The 16832-nt window shown below is 42.9% G+C and overlaps 2 protein-coding genes across 16 annotated transcripts; one reads left to right on the forward strand and one right to left on the reverse strand.

Moving 5' to 3' along the window:
* Positions 1–16: 16 nt before the first annotated feature.
* On the forward strand, positions 17–5451 carry LOC112293710 (uncharacterized). Of its 11 annotated transcripts, XM_073539659.2 has the most exons (11): positions 17–155; positions 929–1052; positions 1625–1845; positions 1987–2182; positions 2401–2571; positions 2933–3049; positions 3278–3475; positions 3916–3975; positions 4223–4321; positions 4559–4643; positions 4773–5451. In XM_073539659.2, exons 3-10 carry the CDS (start codon positions 1670–1672, stop codon positions 4640–4642), a joined length of 1101 nt encoding a protein of 366 aa, XP_073395760.1. In that variant the 5' UTR covers positions 17–155; positions 929–1052; positions 1625–1669; the 3' UTR covers position 4643; positions 4773–5451. The 11 variants fall into 11 exon arrangements, with proteins under 11 accessions (XP_073395760.1, XP_073395761.1, XP_024399223.1 ...); XM_073539660.2 differs by lacking the exon at positions 929–1052 and having other exon boundaries at positions 20–155; XM_024543455.3 differs by lacking the exon at positions 17–155 and having other exon boundaries at positions 866–1052.
* Positions 5452–5765: 314 nt separating this feature from the next.
* LOC112293709 (homeobox-leucine zipper protein HOX32) lies at positions 5766–14255 on the reverse strand. 5 transcript variants are annotated; one of them, XM_024543448.3, is made up of 19 exons: positions 13103–14227; positions 12737–12879; positions 11674–11873; positions 11139–11337; positions 10828–10931; positions 10506–10596; positions 9984–10193; positions 9690–9773; positions 9381–9536; positions 9172–9246; positions 8936–9042; positions 8625–8814; positions 8259–8441; positions 7969–8046; positions 7592–7729; positions 7139–7452; positions 6771–6876; positions 6369–6518; positions 5766–6135 (listed from the first exon to the last, which is right to left on the reverse strand). In XM_024543448.3, exons 2-19 carry the CDS (start codon positions 12785–12787, stop codon positions 5995–5997), a joined length of 2577 nt encoding a protein of 858 aa, XP_024399216.1. In that variant the 5' UTR covers positions 12788–12879; positions 13103–14227; the 3' UTR covers positions 5766–5994. The 5 variants fall into 5 exon arrangements, with proteins under 5 accessions (XP_024399216.1, XP_024399218.1, XP_024399219.1 ...); XM_024543450.2 differs by having other exon boundaries at positions 12737–12885; positions 13103–13245; XM_024543451.3 differs by lacking the exon at positions 12737–12879 and having other exon boundaries at positions 13103–14255.
* Positions 14256–16832: the final 2577 nt, after the last annotated feature.

A 16832-nucleotide genomic window follows, 5' to 3' on the forward strand; every position in this document is an offset into this window, starting at 1 on the left:
TGATGAGGCTAGGGTGTGGGGTTTCGATATGGTGATTAATTTTTGTCAATATCATCTGATGTGAGTTTCTGTCGAACAACTGCATTGTATGTACCTGATAAGTTTCTGTAATCATTCAACCCAATTACACGTGCTCAGCAGAATCAGCTTACAAGGTTATTTAACTGAACGACATTGCCTAAGACTCTCAACTGTGAAGTCTTCTTCACAAATGCCTCTTTAAGTCATATATATATATATATATATATATATAGAAGTCTTCTTCACAAAGCATATCATCTTAATTTTTAGTAGTGTCGTACTAGGCAAAGGGGAGTGTCCCTCTACACTCCAAAACGACTGTGAATGCTCGGTTACCAAGTGTTATACCCAAAATTGAAAAGATAAAAGGCACAACACTGGATTATGAATATGTTTCAATTTTGCTGTTCGACTCATGTCGGGAGCGTAGTTCACACCAGATAAGTTGATCCTGGACAGAAGTATTCCACGTTAAACGATAAAAGAAGCACAACACAACGTGAATGTAGCATAAACGTTTCCAATTCGAATTAACTAACAATATCAACACAGATGAGAACTTCAAGATACAACTCTATGAAGATACAGTCACTTTCGATGCACCAGAGTGTGAATGATTACGTCCAAATTCGGAAAGTCATTCCATTCTTGTCGAAAGTATGGAAATGAGTACGGACTTCACTGCACTCACGCCGCTTCAAATATAGTGTGACTTATCATGATAATGCGCCTTACATTTGGGCGACTGATCGCGATCAGTGAAACGATTAGTAAGATAATTAGTGACCTAGTTAATGAGTGATTAGGAATGGGACCAGGGTGCTCGGCACTCGCTGAAAGCGAAACGGCGAAGCCAGGCCACAAATCGGCACAGGAAGCTGACATCACGCTTGTATCGAGAGCGCAGGTTGAGAAGATTTTCAGCAAATCGTTGCGGGAAATTCCATCTGGTGGACTCATTCATGGCGCAGGCCCCGATGCATTGCGCTATCGCATTCAATTTGTCGCGTTCTAGATCCAGCATTCCGTAGGTACACGCCGCTCTCTAAGACTGCTCTCATTTTCGGTGGGTTTAGATGATTGTGGTGAGTAGCTCTGTAAGAGACTGCAAGAGAGTGAGAAGGAATGCCAATTTGAATACGATAGAATTCTAGATTGTGTTGTGCTTGAGAATTGCGTCAGGCATCAACAGACCTCGTGAATGATTCAAGGTTTTGAAGAAGCAATTTGTGTTTTGAGAGGGGTTGGCCAAGCATGTTCGGTGGGATTTCAGTCTCTTCTGTAAGAGTGAAACCCTAATATCTTGACGAATCTGGGTTCACGATCTATTGCCAAGTGCTCTGAGTGTTTTCGAGCGGATCGCGGAGTTGGGTATGAGATGTGGCTGCATTTTCGATCTCAAGTCTAGTTCATCGTGTAAAGGGTAGGAGAGGAAATGTTCGACCCCTGTTTCGGTAAATATAGGTTCATACGCAATGAGATTCCTGCTGTGATTAGGGGATTGGAGAGGGATTAACGATGTTTTGATTGTATCTTTTCTCTGTATTTAGTTCTTGAAGGAAACGACATGGAAATGATAGTGAGGATTGTCATGACATAGCAGGATGTTGAACTGCTTCAACCAGTTGGGAGGGAGCCAGTGATAACGATGAATAGTTTGAGGACAGATGATGAGAAGCATCGGCAATCTGAGACGGATGAGCCAGCTTCCAAGTCTGGCCCTATTCCCCTCACACGCCCTGTCGACAGATTCAGTTCCCTGAAATCTTCACCTACATCCCCTGCATCCGCCAAAGCTAGCCGACCTCAAAGTGAGCGGGATAGGTTTGTTTCTTTCATTTGGATTGGGACTATCTTAAGGTCTTCAGTGACTTTTGGTTGATCACGTAGAGGGTTGTCAGAGCCTATTGGAGTAATTGTTCCCTGATGATTATGTAACGTACCATACTTACGATCCATCTGCAGGGAGGAACGGAGGCTTCGCAAATGGCGCAACATGATTGGAGTCGGGGGCACAGATTGGAAGCTCTATGTGCGGAGAAAACCACAGGTTGTAAAACGGCGGGTGCGCAAAGGCATTCCAGACTGTTTGCGAGGGCTTGCCTGGCAACTTATATCGGGCAGTCGTGATTTGCTGCTCATGAATCAAGGAGTTTATGAGGTTTTCTACGTGACTCTAGCTTTGATCGTTGACAGTTTTCCTTTACGAAATGTTAGCACCAATGCATAAGAATGTGTACTAAATAGAACACGGGTGGATTTGTATTAATCTTAATTTGCGCTTTTAAAGAACCTGATTTAAGGAAAGAATTAGAAACCAATTCCGCCGAATGTTCCTCAAATTGTGTGCTGATAATTGTGTTTTGATTTGATTTGCAGCAACTGGTGCTCTATGAAACATCTGCCGCAGAACTAGACATTATCAGGGACATCTCGCGAACTTTTCCATCACATGTGTTTTTCCAGCAGAGACACGGACCTGGACAACGAGCTCTCTATAACGTTCTCAAGGCTTACTCAGTTTATGACCGAGATGTCGGTTATGTGCAGGTAGGAATTGCAAAATGCTCTCAATTGTTGTTTCAATGCTTTCCATTATGTCTCTGAGCTTGAGACAGTCTTATGTTTTATGTATGAAGGAATTTCGTACAGGGTTAGTTCTGTAGTAAAATTGTTTATTTGGGTGCCCATCTCATAGAATTGCTTCAGTTTTAAAAGGTCTCCGTTGATCTTATCCACCACTCATCGCTTTTGTGTCCCTTATTTTTTTCCCTTTGTGGTATCTTCTGACTACTTGGAATGTTGGAAGTGTATTACATGGTTAAATAGGGTAAAACCAACTCTGTTATGAATGTGAAATCAAGCACTTCATGTGGACCTAAATTATTATCGTAAGTGTGTATGTGTGTAGGGGATGGGGTTCTTAGCAGGGTTGCTATTGCTTTACATGAGTGAGGAAGATGCCTTTTGGCTACTAGTTGCTCTGCTTAAAGGTGCTGTCCATGCACCAATGGAAGGACTTTACTTGGTAAGACCATGTATCACAGATGTAACTTCGTCTCAGATGCATCGTAATCTCCTCGTAGATTTGAGGAAAGATTTGAAATTTACTATTAGATATTAGCTTTTTATTCGTTTTGATGATTCATATTCTCTCATGTAGCGGTTGATAGGAAAGTTTTTTTAAGAGCATGAGTTCCTCTCGAGAATAGCATTACGTGAAACTGATACTCAAAGTCATGTTCTTCTTTCATAGGTTGGCCTTCCGCTGGTTCAGCAGTACCTTTTTCAGTTTGAGAGGTTGGTCAAAGAGCATGTGCCAAAAGTGGGAGCTCATTTTGAAAAGGAAATGATAAATCCAAGCATGTATGCTAGTCAATGGTTCATCACCGTCTTTTCATACTCCTTCCCTTTCTCCTTAGCTCTGCGGATTTGGGATGTGTTCTTACACGAGGTTTCTTGCTTACTCTTCCTCTCCCTTTCAGCAGCTCTTTACACGTGTTATGCATCTTTGCAATGTCCAGTTCATGTCTTGTAGAGAAGTCTGGATAATCTCCTTCGAGAGCGCTGATACATCCCGGTTTCAATTTTGTCCGCGACGAATCATCTCTCATTCTCTTACTAGAAATCAAGGCTGATGAGTTCTTCGTTAAAAGTACTTCTGTGTAGTCCTTAAGTTTGTTTTTCACCAATTCGGTAGATTTCTTGTAAATTGAAGGATTTATTGGAATGCCAGTCATCTTTGTATTGGATCTATTTTTCTTTTGCCTACATGTTCTTTTCATGATGTGTGGTGTGCAGTAGGTTTGTCCTTTGTTTGTTGCCCATTCTGTGTGAAGTTTTCTTTGGATATGGTTGAGGATTAACTTAATATGTTATGTATTTTGAATATAGGGAGTGAAGATTGTCTTCAAACTTGGGATTGCCCTGCTCCGGCATTGCCAGGACGACCTGGTAAGCATTATTATATGGTCGTCTCCATTGCCAAACCCATGATCGTGTTCACTCTTGTGTTCATTATAAATGTATCTCTGATTCAGGTCTGTATTGGAAAGTGGGAGCATAGATTTCCTTAATTGTGCTGATCTTTGTAATTCTATGGTGAGATGGAGTCGATCGGCATTTTACCATCATGAACGGATAATGCCTGCTGCTTTATGTGTAAAACCGTTAACAATACAAGCGTCGTTGTGATCTGCAGGTCCAGCTCCCCTTTGAAAAGTTAATCCATGCACTCCGCAACTTTCCAGAAGATTCTCTGCAGCCTGATGTTCTTCTGCCATTAGCTTACAATATCAAGGTTGATTCATTTATCTGCTTTTCAGTCCATTCTCTTGTTGACTGCTACGCTTGTGGTAGAGATCTAAAATGTCATCATATTCACCCTGTTAATAAAGCACTGGCGTCTTCGTACGGGGTTTTTTTTAACTGTGCAGACGAAGATTTGGTTTACTCGCTCCTAAACGTCAGGTTTGTTACATGCATGTTTCTCTTTTCGAGTTATATTTCTCAATATTGATTCAGGGTATGATTCCAGGTTTCCAAGAGACTGGAGGAACTTCGTCAAGAATATGAACGCATGATGAAACCTCAACCACATCCAGAGAACCCCCATATATAATGTATCACCACCGATTGCAAGAGTGTCTACATTATGCTCCAACAAAGGACAGAAAATACACAGTTGTGAACCCTATTGACCCCTATTTTTTTTTTTTTTATTTATTTATTTTTTTTTTTTGATCTTGCAGGTATCTATCGTCTTTGGGGGCTTGCGAGCAAAATACTCTCACAAGCCTACACATGATCACCTGGATCTGGAACCAGTTGTACTAGGAAGCTGATCTTGAAGTATCTGTTTCCAATGTACATACAACGACTCCTGAAATTGGAATCGGCCTCGAATAGGAAACTTGAATCATGCCTGCCTTTGCTTTGTCTGTAAGCACATAAATTGATCTGGACCATGTCTGACATGTGATCTGATATGTTGCTTGAATATGTAAAGTAGGCATAAGTGAAGATATTGGATTAGTACAAAAAATTAGTGAAAGAGTTTTGTCCAACTATATGGTTCTTACTGCGATTGAATAACCTTGCTTTTGGTTCCACGTGGACAGTATCTCCTTCGAAAGCCAATAAATTTCTCTCATTAACCCCGAATGAAATATCCAACAGGTTCTTGCATCAACAAAACTATTGTACTGCAAAGATAGTGCAAAGACAGCATTGCGTAGTATTGTTGGCCTCGAATCTTTGCAGTTCAGTTGGTGCAAGAACCTGTTGAATAGCATCTTTGCAGTTTTTCTCAGTCTTCGGACCAGACTGAAAAACTTGACAATTGATTTGATAAACTATGATGTGACCACAAATCACTCAATTGACTCTAATTCTGTTACTTTGTCTTGAAAAAATAGACATTTATATTGTTCATAATGTTTGTTAATAAACCCATATTGTTATTATTTTTTTGTTACCAAAACACATTATAGCAATATATTTTAGAAGTGGATCATTGAACATGATACCAACCCTGCCGAGTATCATAATTAGAAAATACCCAAGAAGATGACATGACAAGCCATTACATACTAATGACTGTTTTGGGTTTGTAAACTAATGGATTCGCAGACTAATAGAGTCTATTGCGTACACCTCTATATAGTTGTTGAAGTTTCCTACTCAAACTTACCAAAGCAATTACCAGTGTGTATTACAAGGAGTTTCTGAAAATGGCGAAGAGGTTGTAAGGACAAGCAAATCTGAACCCTTAATAACTTGCATATAGCTCATAAATACAAAAATATGTCCCGCATGCGATCTGAAAGAGTTACCACACATGCGTTCTCACCATCATGTCCATCTCTATGATCCACTCAAACCATGCAATGTTTTACCATATCCTAAAGACAAAATACAGAGCATTACAAAGAAGCAGTAAGAAATCTTTATGGCAAGGACCGTAACTCAAGTTCAGGACCAGTTCATGAAGAGAAAGGCGATGCACTGGGTCGTCTCATCGTCATCCAACACCTTCCAAGCAAGAGCTCGCTCGTAAGTTACCGTGCGGCCAGTGCTTGAAATCCGCACTCCAGATGGTAAACAGCAATAGCCCTGTTCCAAACAATCAGAAACACTCTGGTCATTCGTTCAAAAGGTAATGCCAAAAATTGTTCATTTGTATAGTTATATGGTCTATTTCACCTTTTGCATATTCATCTTCTACCTTTTACGTCCGAGTACCGATATGTTTCACTTGTAATTACACAGGAAGATACCAGTTGCATGATTGACTGAATTGGCAAGCTAACTGTTAACCGTTTACTCGACAATAGTTCGCATCATACCTGTTGCAGGACCTGAGTAAAAGTAGCATACGACAGCTTTAGGCTATCTTCGTCTAATGTCTTATCCCATGCCAGGTCTTGTAAAGAGCTTGATGTAGTTTCGAACATCTCTAGACCTGCTCGATTGGCAAAAACAAACTCTGGCGTACCCTGTACCACATCCAGTTTCTCAGATCATAAATTGAACGGACAAGAAAATTTTAATTTCAAAAATAGTTAGTATTGAATGTGAATCTGCAAACTTAAAGATATGCATGAAATTGAAAAAGACTAAGCAGCGGACCAAAAGATAGAGACGAGAGAGAACACACACAACAGGCCGCCTAACAACATATAGTATGTTTCGAGGAAGTTCTCATGTGAAATTTCTACCATTCTCGATAAACGAGTGTAACAGCTTACCTTCCATGCACAACACACTATGGCATCCGAATGATGCCAGAACACCTTAAATAGAGCTTCAGTGCCTCCAACTTCGGGCCTAACCAGATCCATGCCCAATTGTACTCTGCACGCCAAAACCTCTTATGCTTATTCGTACAATGAGACGCTTTCATAAACCCGAGGGTATTTAGCATCATATATTGAAAATCAACTGCATAAACAGTAGATTAATTTGGAATGCACATTCGACGATTCCGAGAGCCGCTTTAAAGCAAGCTTGTCTGAAGAAACTCTACACTCCCCTTCATTTCTAATGATTTAAACACCAACTGCTCAAAACTATGCTTGCTCACAGAAATCATCCTGAGGAAAATAAAAAGCAGTACCTGTAGCTGCTCAGGATGTGACGCGCCAAACTGATGGCATCTGAGTTGCCCAGTGCTGGACGGGGCTGACCACGGGACGGTGCCAAAGCCATGGCAACCCGCTGCACGGATGCAACCACTGTGCGAACATACTGGCGGGCCATCACTGCGCATGTTTCGCGTGTATGAACTTCATACGCAAACTGAAAAGCTATTGTCAGAACGGATCGCACTTGGCTAGAGCTGCCATTAGACTTGCTCTCTCCATTCAATCCTGCCTCGTGATCTTCAAGTGTGGAAGCCAGATCAAGTGTACGATTCAGCCCGATTCCGTCCTGCACTTCAATCACTCCATCTTACTACAATCCAACTTCTCTTCAACACCACAATCTTCCTTCACAAAATTTCCAGGCACAATTACCACTGTCATGCAGCAACTACAAGCATGTCACTGTAAGGACCTGGAACGCTCACCACAACACTGCTATCAACGGGAATTACGCGAAAGCCTGAAGGAAGAAGAGGAATGTCTTCCGACACAGCCGCATCTATGGGAGCAAAAACCAGTTGTGCACCGGCCCCAACGGCGCCCTCCTCAATTCCACTGCATAGCTGTTCAAAAATATTACCAATTCGGTGGATCATTTCTTCTTGTACAATCTTGTGTTCCAGTCAGTAATGGGTTTAACACTTGCGTCTCCAAGCACTAATTAGAGAGCTTCCATGAATGCGTCTGCACCGGCTATCTTTAGAATCTTCTAAAAAATTGGATCAGGTAATGTAAAACCTCTACACTAGAACCCCGCTGGAGAGTCATTTCTGCAAACCGAGCGAATAAAATAGGTACACACCTGAAGAAGAAAACTGTCCCGCGAAAGCACCGAATGCTGCACTGCGCTGTGCCCTTCCAGCTTCACAACTTCTAGAAACTGTGCAACAATCAAAGACCTTCAAGATGGTGCACCATGAACTTACAATGACAATCTACAGATGCAAATAGCCAATGAAACTAAACGGCTCACTTTTTGCGATACTCTAGCTCTACAGTTTACCTGTCCAGTGAAAACTTTCGACTGAGGTGTTGATCCCTTTAGCTTCACGCAAAACAAATCGAAACAAATATCATGAAAGCGAAACCTACCTCCCCTTGTTCTCCAAATTGAGCCAGAGGCAGTGGCAACTGCACATGCGACATGCGTCCTCGTGAAACATGACCATTGCTGGCACCTCGAAATGCTGTGGCTGCATTTGCGTCGATTTCATGATCTGCCCATTCTGATCTATGCTCCCGCAAGAATCGTATGAGTAATGCCGGCGGTACATTCTGGAAAACAAGACACAGGCACCATTTCATCTCCAAATTTCGAGTGAAAAATTTTGAACAAACATTCACCCGCCTCTACATACTTCGAAGAATTTAGTAAATCCACATTAAAAGATACCGAACACTCATGCCACGTGCCAGTACCAAGGGCTTAAAAACAGAAGCGAATGCCTGAAGGAGAACCTGTAACAACATGGAGGCCTTCGCACATAGTATGCCTCCGCCAAGAGAAAACAGAAGCTTATCTGTTGCAATCTGCCCCTCCATAGATTTCGGAGTCGCGTTCAACATTACGCTCACGTCATCCATACCATCGCTTTCCATTGGAACCCACCCGTCGTCTCCAAAACCATTCACAGCGTCATTGAAGCCCCTGCGGTTGTGAAGCAGGCAGGTCATTTCCCACGAAATCTAGCGTGCACTCTATCCTTGGGGTAAATAAAAAAAAATAGAAATAATAAAATTAATCTGCATTCACAGCTTTTAACACCTACTTGGTAAGGCGCTGGCTCAAAGTTCGAATTACGGCAGGGTGTTGCCCATTCCGGATAATGATCTCCCCACTCTCTTCTGCTGCTATTCTCCTCAAATATCGCAATGCCTTCATCCATTCCAAAAACTGATTAAACCTGTACTAAATCCCAAGAAAACCTGACCACACACAAACACACATACCTTCAAGGTTTTTTTCGCTGTAAGAAAACACACAAGTACGGACGGTAGTCCTTACCGCAATTGTAGACTTGTGTGCAAGGACAGCTGGAGACTCGTACAGGGGCCGCAACACTTCTGGTACACTCCAAGGCTGCAGCAACCGCCCAGCCAACAGAAGAACAAATATCAACATCTTCGTCAACACATTGTAATCAATTTTTAAATACGCATCGTCGTACCAAGGCACCCTCGTGTACTGAAAATATGAGACCATGAAAAGCTCACCTCATACTCCACGTGATCCACTATATGAATGATGCACCCTCCTCCTTCACATGGACGAATCAAGTACCCGCTTGGAAACATTTCTGCTCTGATGAATGATTGTACGGGAGGCATTGTCGGCCCATTGTGCTTCCCTGTCAGTGACCGCTCACAGATCTGCACATCAAAACCTTGTCAAGCCTTCTTGAAATGCACCTACGCCTGAACTAAATCTGCCCACAGCAATCCAAGAGATTCACAATGTGAATTCATGACCTATACAACAAGGCGAAACACCCCAGAAAAGCATGGCCACATGAAGCATCTCACCACCAGATTCCCGTCCTCCAGAAGAGTAGTGTATCTAAGGGTGCAAAAATCCCGAGCAGGTGCTAAAGTTGTTGGAGCATACATCTGACATTATATCACCGTGTCAAGTTTTGCAATGCTTAACAGCCCTCAGTGCTCATCATGTGAGTAGACCAGACTGGACTGAACATTCGAACAGTAAGTTTCAACTCCTTCAATGATCATTTACAAAAACGGTGAGACTCATGTGATGGGTGTTGTTCCACCTGACACAAAGTGGCAGTCAATTGAAATCATAAGCATGAGCCGGTGTACCTGGGTGTACAAGAGCTCTATAGTGCCACCGTTTCCTGTCGGGAGAGTTCCAAGAACCTCCATGCGACGGCAATCTTGCGACCAACCAGGACGATCTTTCAGGATCTCCGCAACTTTGCTAAAATCGAGCGCCGCAAGGCCGCACGCTCGAGCTGCTATGCCCACGCAACCATGGGATATAGCAATGATGCCAATGGCATCCGGACCAGGCTGCATTGCACTAGTGACGTATCAGCAATGGCATTTGCAATCAACCACTTTAATTTGAATTAAAGAATCAATATCATTACCTTGTTAGCTCCTAAATTAATTCGAAGTCGTGTTTTGAGTCAAATTAATTTGTTTGACTTTGCTCCAGTACCATGACTCCGCTAATACTTATTTTACAAAAGGTTGGAACAAAGAGTTATTTCGTGCGATCATATCTCTGATAATGGAATCTATAGATCAAGAGTTACAGGTGAGGCTCGCTACTCCACAATACACTGTAGAACGTGCCGTAGGAAGGCATGGCATCCATACCTTCATACCAGGTAACTGTATCCAATCCACTGCGGTTCCCGTTGCCTTCGCCAGGAAATCCGTCAATGTTTCTTCCGCCATAGAAAGCAATCTGTCAGAAGGAGTGTCCGACCAAATAAGCGACATGCCTACTAGAGACTACCTTCCACACAAAGTCATGCGCTGGCTTGCTTCCTATTCACAGATAGAAACAGAAGGAATGCCTCACAGGATAGAGCAGACTAAAGGAAAAGCACTTGGACTTATAACACATTCTAGCAATATCACAGATATTCAACTTTATTCACTGGAGTGTATATTCAGAAATGAAACGATGGTTTACCCTGCAGGGCTAGCATCTGGAGAAGAATGCTGCGAAGTAAGGTGCTGAGGAAGTCCACCAGTGACAGCAGAATCGCAGCTAGTATCTGTTGAAGCCACACCAGCCTGCACTTGCAGTATAGTACATACAACATTATTGGCAGAATTCTCCACTGCACAATTAACAACATCTTTTACAATGCCTTGCAACCTAAAAAAATAAGTTCGAGGGTCACAATTTACCAAGTCCACATCTTAGTTATAAAGACTTCTTCTTTTGACCTTCAGATTCCAATTCCTCTTTCGCAGATAGTGTCCATCAGAGAGACTCACCTGACCAGAAAGGCGACACTTCCCATCAGGCACCGGTAAGTTAGGTAGCTGCTGTCGCAGGGCATGATTATCCAGAGTCAATTGGGAAGCGTGCTTCGCCAATCGCTCATTTTCCTCCATCAGCAGTTTATTCAAGGCTGTCAGCTTAGCATTCACGCTCACCAGCCTCGTTGCTTCCTTCCGTTGCTTCTCCCGACAACTGCAATACACTCTCCACTCATTTCAATTAATTGTGTCGTGTACCACCCCCCTACCCCTCGACCACAACATGGATTATCATGTTGTGCACCTGTCCACCTATCCGCACATCACGGAGCGGCACGTATGACAATCTCAAGACAGAAGTGAATAAAACATGAGATGGCTCAATACGAAGTGAAATTCGAGGCGACATAATATAGTGAATCAACTTCACGTGCATGTCATCCAGAATCTCCGTTTGAGAAAGATTTCAAGATCGAACGAACTTCTATACGAGGTTTATGCCCAAACAATTTTCCTCTCCTAGAATCTGGCGAAGGACACGGATACATACCGACGATTCTGAAACCAAACTTTGATCTGCTTAGGCTCAATGTTCGCCAGGATTGGACACTCTTTGATCAGCTGATGACGCCTAATTGAGCTTGGTTTAGGGCATTCGTGGTATACGCGCTCCAGTGCTTCCACTTGCTCGTTGGTGTAGCGCACATACTTTCCAGAGGAATCCATGCCCTTGTATTTATCAGGATCTACCTGCATTTTAGGAAAAGTGGCACGGTTAACGCAGTTACACAGCTAGCATCTTTAAATATTCAAAACCAAGAGCTTGATACAAAAGTTCAGTAACCCCGATTTAGTTCAGTTGTATCGGGGTTGAGTAGTGGCTTCACTAACAACCAAACAACCCCAATATTACTATGGAACTTTGGATCGGACTCCGTTCAATTCATAGGAACGTGAGATTTGTGACAACCACTGTGAAATCTAGGCTGTTCCAGAAGAATCTAAGCTGCATTGCGCATACCACTTGGGACCAACTTAGACCTCAAAGCAATACCAGTCCTTGGTGAACTGGAGAAATCTAGATCGCATCCTGAAGGAACCACGTTGTCTGGTAACAAGCGCAGCTCCTTTATTTGAAGAACAAAGTCTCGAGTCCATGCAAAGTGGAGAGACTGCATGTCCAGCATGTTGCCGGATGATTGCAGGATTCTCTTCATAATCACCAGAACACTTCGAAAGAGCTAAAGTGAGTCCCTCCACTCCGTGCGAAGAGGTTGGCCCAGTTACCCTTCAAAATCCCAAAAGATCGAGACCGTAGACTCCGTATGATCGGGATACATGAGAGTTCTCATCCTCACATAATCCAGATACCCGCACCAACAGTCCCGCAAAAGATTCACCAATCAAGCGTTATCCTGAACTGCAGCTGTATATGCTGAGCAAGCAAACGCTGTGACATATATATAGAAGTCCAGGCTCATTTAACTCCATACATTATGAGAATAAAGCTTTCTGCTCGTAACTACCGCATTGTTCTCAGATCTCATGCCACACGCACGCGATTCTGAAGAGCATTACAAAGTAGTTCCTACATCTGTCGTCATGTAGACTACCTTTTCCATGCACGAGCCGAAAGTGTGATGGTCGTTCTCCATGTGAAACATCGGAGCAGCCACTATGAGCTCGCTTTCCGGATTCCTCAGGCCAACACTGAACCTCACATTGTCAACGCACCTCGCAGGATTCAAACTGCCACCTGCGTCTTGTCGTCGATGGTAAAAACGCCGAGGTATACAAACCTTTGTCAGTGTCGTAGAGAGTCCCTGCCCGATTAAGAAGTTGCAAGGGTTTTGGACTAATTGTCACACGACTACATCAACTACTCACGTTGACGACAGATAGAAGCACTCCAGAAATAAGGGCTCCTAGGATGCACGAGGAAGAAGTAGAAATGCCGCTTCAATTTACTCCAGCCTTACCAAGTTGCTACTTGCTTCGAAGCACCTCTCGCCCGCCATGGTTGTCTCTTTTCCCCGCAATAGAAACTCCGTTCCACCTACTTCACACCAGAAAAGAAGAGACTAAGCGTTTGAACTTTAGCTCCGTAGCCGCACCGTCGGATTACAACGACGAGGATCAACCAGCTTTTCAAGAAGAAGGCATTCTTGTACGAATGGATGCGGACCGTCAGCCATTGCCCTCTCCAATCTTACTGAATTTGCAATCAGCTAGCCGAAACTTCACGCCTCAGACGCCTAGCACAAGTACTCAAGCTAGGACCACCCGCATCTCTTGTCGCAGCACTAGCTTTCAAAAACCAAACAGTGACGGCCACGCCTACAAATTCCTGCAACCCCCTTCCTGTAACACCAATAGGCCAGCCCTGCTCCGTCCTCTGTTCTTCTCTCCTCTCATGCGTGACATGCTGTCGCTCGCGCTCTCTCTCTCTCTCGATCTCGCTCTCTCGTTGGCCTCGCTTTCTAAAACACGAAAACCAGTTCCCAAAGCTCTCACAGGCTTCTGATTCGCAGCGCTGTGACTCCCTGAGAAACAAAAAATCGAAGGCGGAATATACTCCCTCGCTTCAACTACTAACTGAACACTAACGAGAAGATGCTGACTGGCGGCGCCTGGCTGCAGCGACAACTTATACAACTGCAATACTACTACCAGCTGGGGACGATGTCGTTGTAGAATACTGCGATGAACAGTGTCATGAACAACCACCAGGCTCAAGGCATGTAGTGCGCATACAAAGCACGCCTCCCGCGCCTACACACCTTTTTCTCTTCTTCGCCCCGCCCCACCCGCGGCCGTCCCTCTCACCAGCCTGCTGCGCCCTCAGGAGTCAGTAACAGTCTGCAGTAACAGTCGCCCGCCCTGGCCCGGTTGGTCCAGAATCATGCGGCAGTACAACACCGCCATCACAGCTGCCTGCCTGGCCGCACCCTCCGCAGAGCCTGGCACGACATGGAAGGGACAGTGCACAGAGCGCAGAGGCGGAGGAGGTGAGGGGAAGTAGGAAGAGGAGGAGGATAGGACAGCGCAGGCAGGCGCGACGCAGCGACGTCAACGCAGTGGACGGCAGCCCCCTCTCAGCTGCTGCTCAGAAGAGTGAGCGAGTGAGTGAGTGAGTGAGTGCCAAGGAGATTGAACCGCGCTGCGACCCTTCCCTCCCCCAAGCAAGCCCACTCTCCACCCCGCCCACGTCGCCCGAACGCGCGCGCGCGCCAGCGAGCGTCACGGTGGATAGGCCCCTGTGCCTGGGCCTCGCCCGTTCCCATGCATGCGAACGCTGTTCCTTGTGTGCTTTGCTCCAAGCTGAGCTGCCCGTGCTGGCTCATTATGGGGATTGATGTGGAGGTGAAGCAAAACACACACATACACACAATGTCTCTCGATCAATATATCATTGAATTCATGTATTTTTTTGGTTAATCAGACAGTTTTTAAAAACAAATCAGGCTGTACTTGTGATGAAAATTAATGTGAAGGGAACAGGATTTTTGTGTAGCAATTTCTGCTTTGAGTTCCAAATGATGAGCTTGTTATAGCATTGCAAAAAACATATTAGCTGTGGTCATGTATTTTATTAGACTATTTATGTAGTTTCTGTAATTAGAGGTGGGTTATTTTTAAATCATGCATTTTTTGATTTTTTTCAAAGTTTTCTCTCAAAATAAGGAATTGGTAAGCCCCTTATACCAGATGTGGTGCACTAAGGCAAAGCAAGTATTTGACTCTGTAGTTATGGATGTCATTCAGGGCCCAATAATTGTCTGGATTAAATTCATTCACACACACACACACACACATATATATATATATATATATATATCAGATTTAAGTCAATCAAAAAATTATAAAGAGTTCCAGATAAAGTTAGCCAGAAATTATCATTTCATGTATGATTAGACACTTGTCAATAATTGAGTTCCTTTCATTGTTCTAAATAATAACAATAATAATAAACCATAAAAAATAATATTAATAATAATAATGTACAGCATTCTTAAAATATAAACAACTGAACAATTTGAAAGATACAAAATGAAAATCAATTCATATTTTTGTATGGCACTTCAGTCTAAAGCTTTGAGTGTTAACATCCAAATTCACAAACCATAACATAAACATAAGCATGTCCAATACAATAATACCTTAATGTGGAAGTCACTTTATCTAGAACTTCCTTGGTGCAGTATACACAAATTTACACACAACCCAAATTTCATAGTAAGCAACTGGTCAAATTATTTGCCATCATCCTTTCTGTCCATAAAACAATATTAATTTAAGCCTTCCTATCTCGCTCTCTTTCTCTCTCTTTCTCAAACGGTATATTTATGTATTAATGAGACATTTGGCTATATGAGTGTGTATATGTATATATATATATATATATATACACACATACTTATGCACGCACACACACAAACATACTCTTTCACTCATCATAATTATTATTGTTATTCTTTGTTAATATATTTGTTTGAAAGATGTTGAAGTAATGGGGGGGGGGGGTGTGCAAGAGGAGGTGATAGAGTCCCTCCCTCCCTCCCTCCCTCAAGGCAATTCGCTCATTTGTCAGAATCATGGAGTGGTGTCCACAACATAGTTTGAATCAGCTCTTCCCCATGATTCCCCTTCATTTGGCTGCCCCCACTCCCCCAGATGATCATGGCCGCCCACCCCACTCCGTTCCCCCTCCCTGTTCCTCATGTTCCCTCCCTGTTCCTCATGTTCCCTCCCTGTTCCTCATGTTCCCTCCCTGTTCCCCCACTTTGTACCCCATGGTGTTCGTTCACCACATCTGTGTGTGTGAGTGAGAGCCCCCCCCCCCAGCCCAGCCCCTTCCTTCACAACCTGGAATTAGAATCCCCACATTCTGAGTGAAATCATGCACCTTCTCTCCCCCAAACCCTAATTCCCTTTCTCTCTCTCTCTCTCTCTCTCCCTCCCTTGTCCTTGAGACTTGGTGTGAGTTTGTTGTCTAGCTGGGTTGGTTTTGTACCGAAGGTAGTAACGTCAAAAACCTCATCCATGAAAAAACATCCACAGTTTCAACACACATGTCTGTTCATCCTTCGTTTGACAATGGAGATGTTGGAATGATTTTTTACTGTCTAATTCATCATCTTGTAATTATTTTGTTTATGTTGTTGATATTATTATTTTTATTATTCTTAATGTTATTGCCATCAATTTATTATTAAAAAAAATGGAGGTTCTCATCTTGTTGTAGAAAATTGCTTTTAATCTAATGTGTAAACAAGCTCACTTAATTCCATGGTCTTACTTTCTTTACAAAAAGAAGAAAAGACAAAAGAAGTAGATGGAAAAATCTTTTTGTGACACACTTAGTAGATGAATAGAGGGAGATGCTTTCACATTCTCAAATGCACAAAAAGAGCCACACTGCATTAAAAAAATATACATATATATATACTAGAAAAAACACAGGCCTCCATTGTCCAATACATTCACATACACAATTGGAAAATATACACACGACTTTCACAATGTAATACATGATAAATTACTCAAAATTTGAATCAAGTCAGAATAATATCATTTTACATTTGTCCAAAAATAATAACACACCTTACCATGACTCACTAATCATTCACTTTCTTAAAGAAAATTAGTTTTCAAATCCTGATTTCTAATATCAACCATTGAGAAACGATTCATCCCTATATATATATA

Source organism: Physcomitrium patens, chromosome 16 (assembly GCF_059467195.1).
Source record: "Physcomitrium patens ecotype Gransden chromosome 16, ASM5946719v1, whole genome shotgun sequence".
Classification (NCBI taxonomy): Eukaryota; Viridiplantae; Streptophyta; class Bryopsida; order Funariales; family Funariaceae; genus Physcomitrium; species Physcomitrium patens.

What these genes read in the sequence shown, in the direction of transcription:
- LOC112293710 (XM_024543454.3), top strand. Translation starts at nt 1,276, where the DNA reads ATGTTCGGTGGGATTTCAGTCTCTTCT. An exon ending in CCTCAAAGTGAGCGGGATAG is followed by an intron (nt 1,846 to 1,986) that starts GTTTGTTTCTTT and finishes ATCCATCTGCAG; the next exon opens with GGAGGAACGGAGGCTTCGCA. An exon ending in CAATGGAAGGACTTTACTTG is followed by an intron (nt 3,050 to 3,277) that starts GTAAGACCATGT and finishes CTTCTTTCATAG; the next exon opens with GTTGGCCTTCCGCTGGTTCA.
- LOC112293709 (XM_024543447.3), bottom strand. Translation starts at nt 12,787, where the DNA reads ATGTTTCACATGGAGAACGACCATCACACTTTCGGCTCGTGCATGGAA. An exon ending in CACACAAGTCTACAATTGCG is followed by an intron (nt 9,043 to 9,171) that starts GTAAGGACTACC and finishes GAATGGATGAAG; the next exon opens with GCATTGCGATATTTGAGGAG. An exon ending in CACATCCTGAGCAGCTACAG is followed by an intron (nt 6,877 to 7,138) that starts GTACTGCTTTTT and finishes TTTGGCGTGCAG; the next exon opens with AGTACAATTGGGCATGGATC.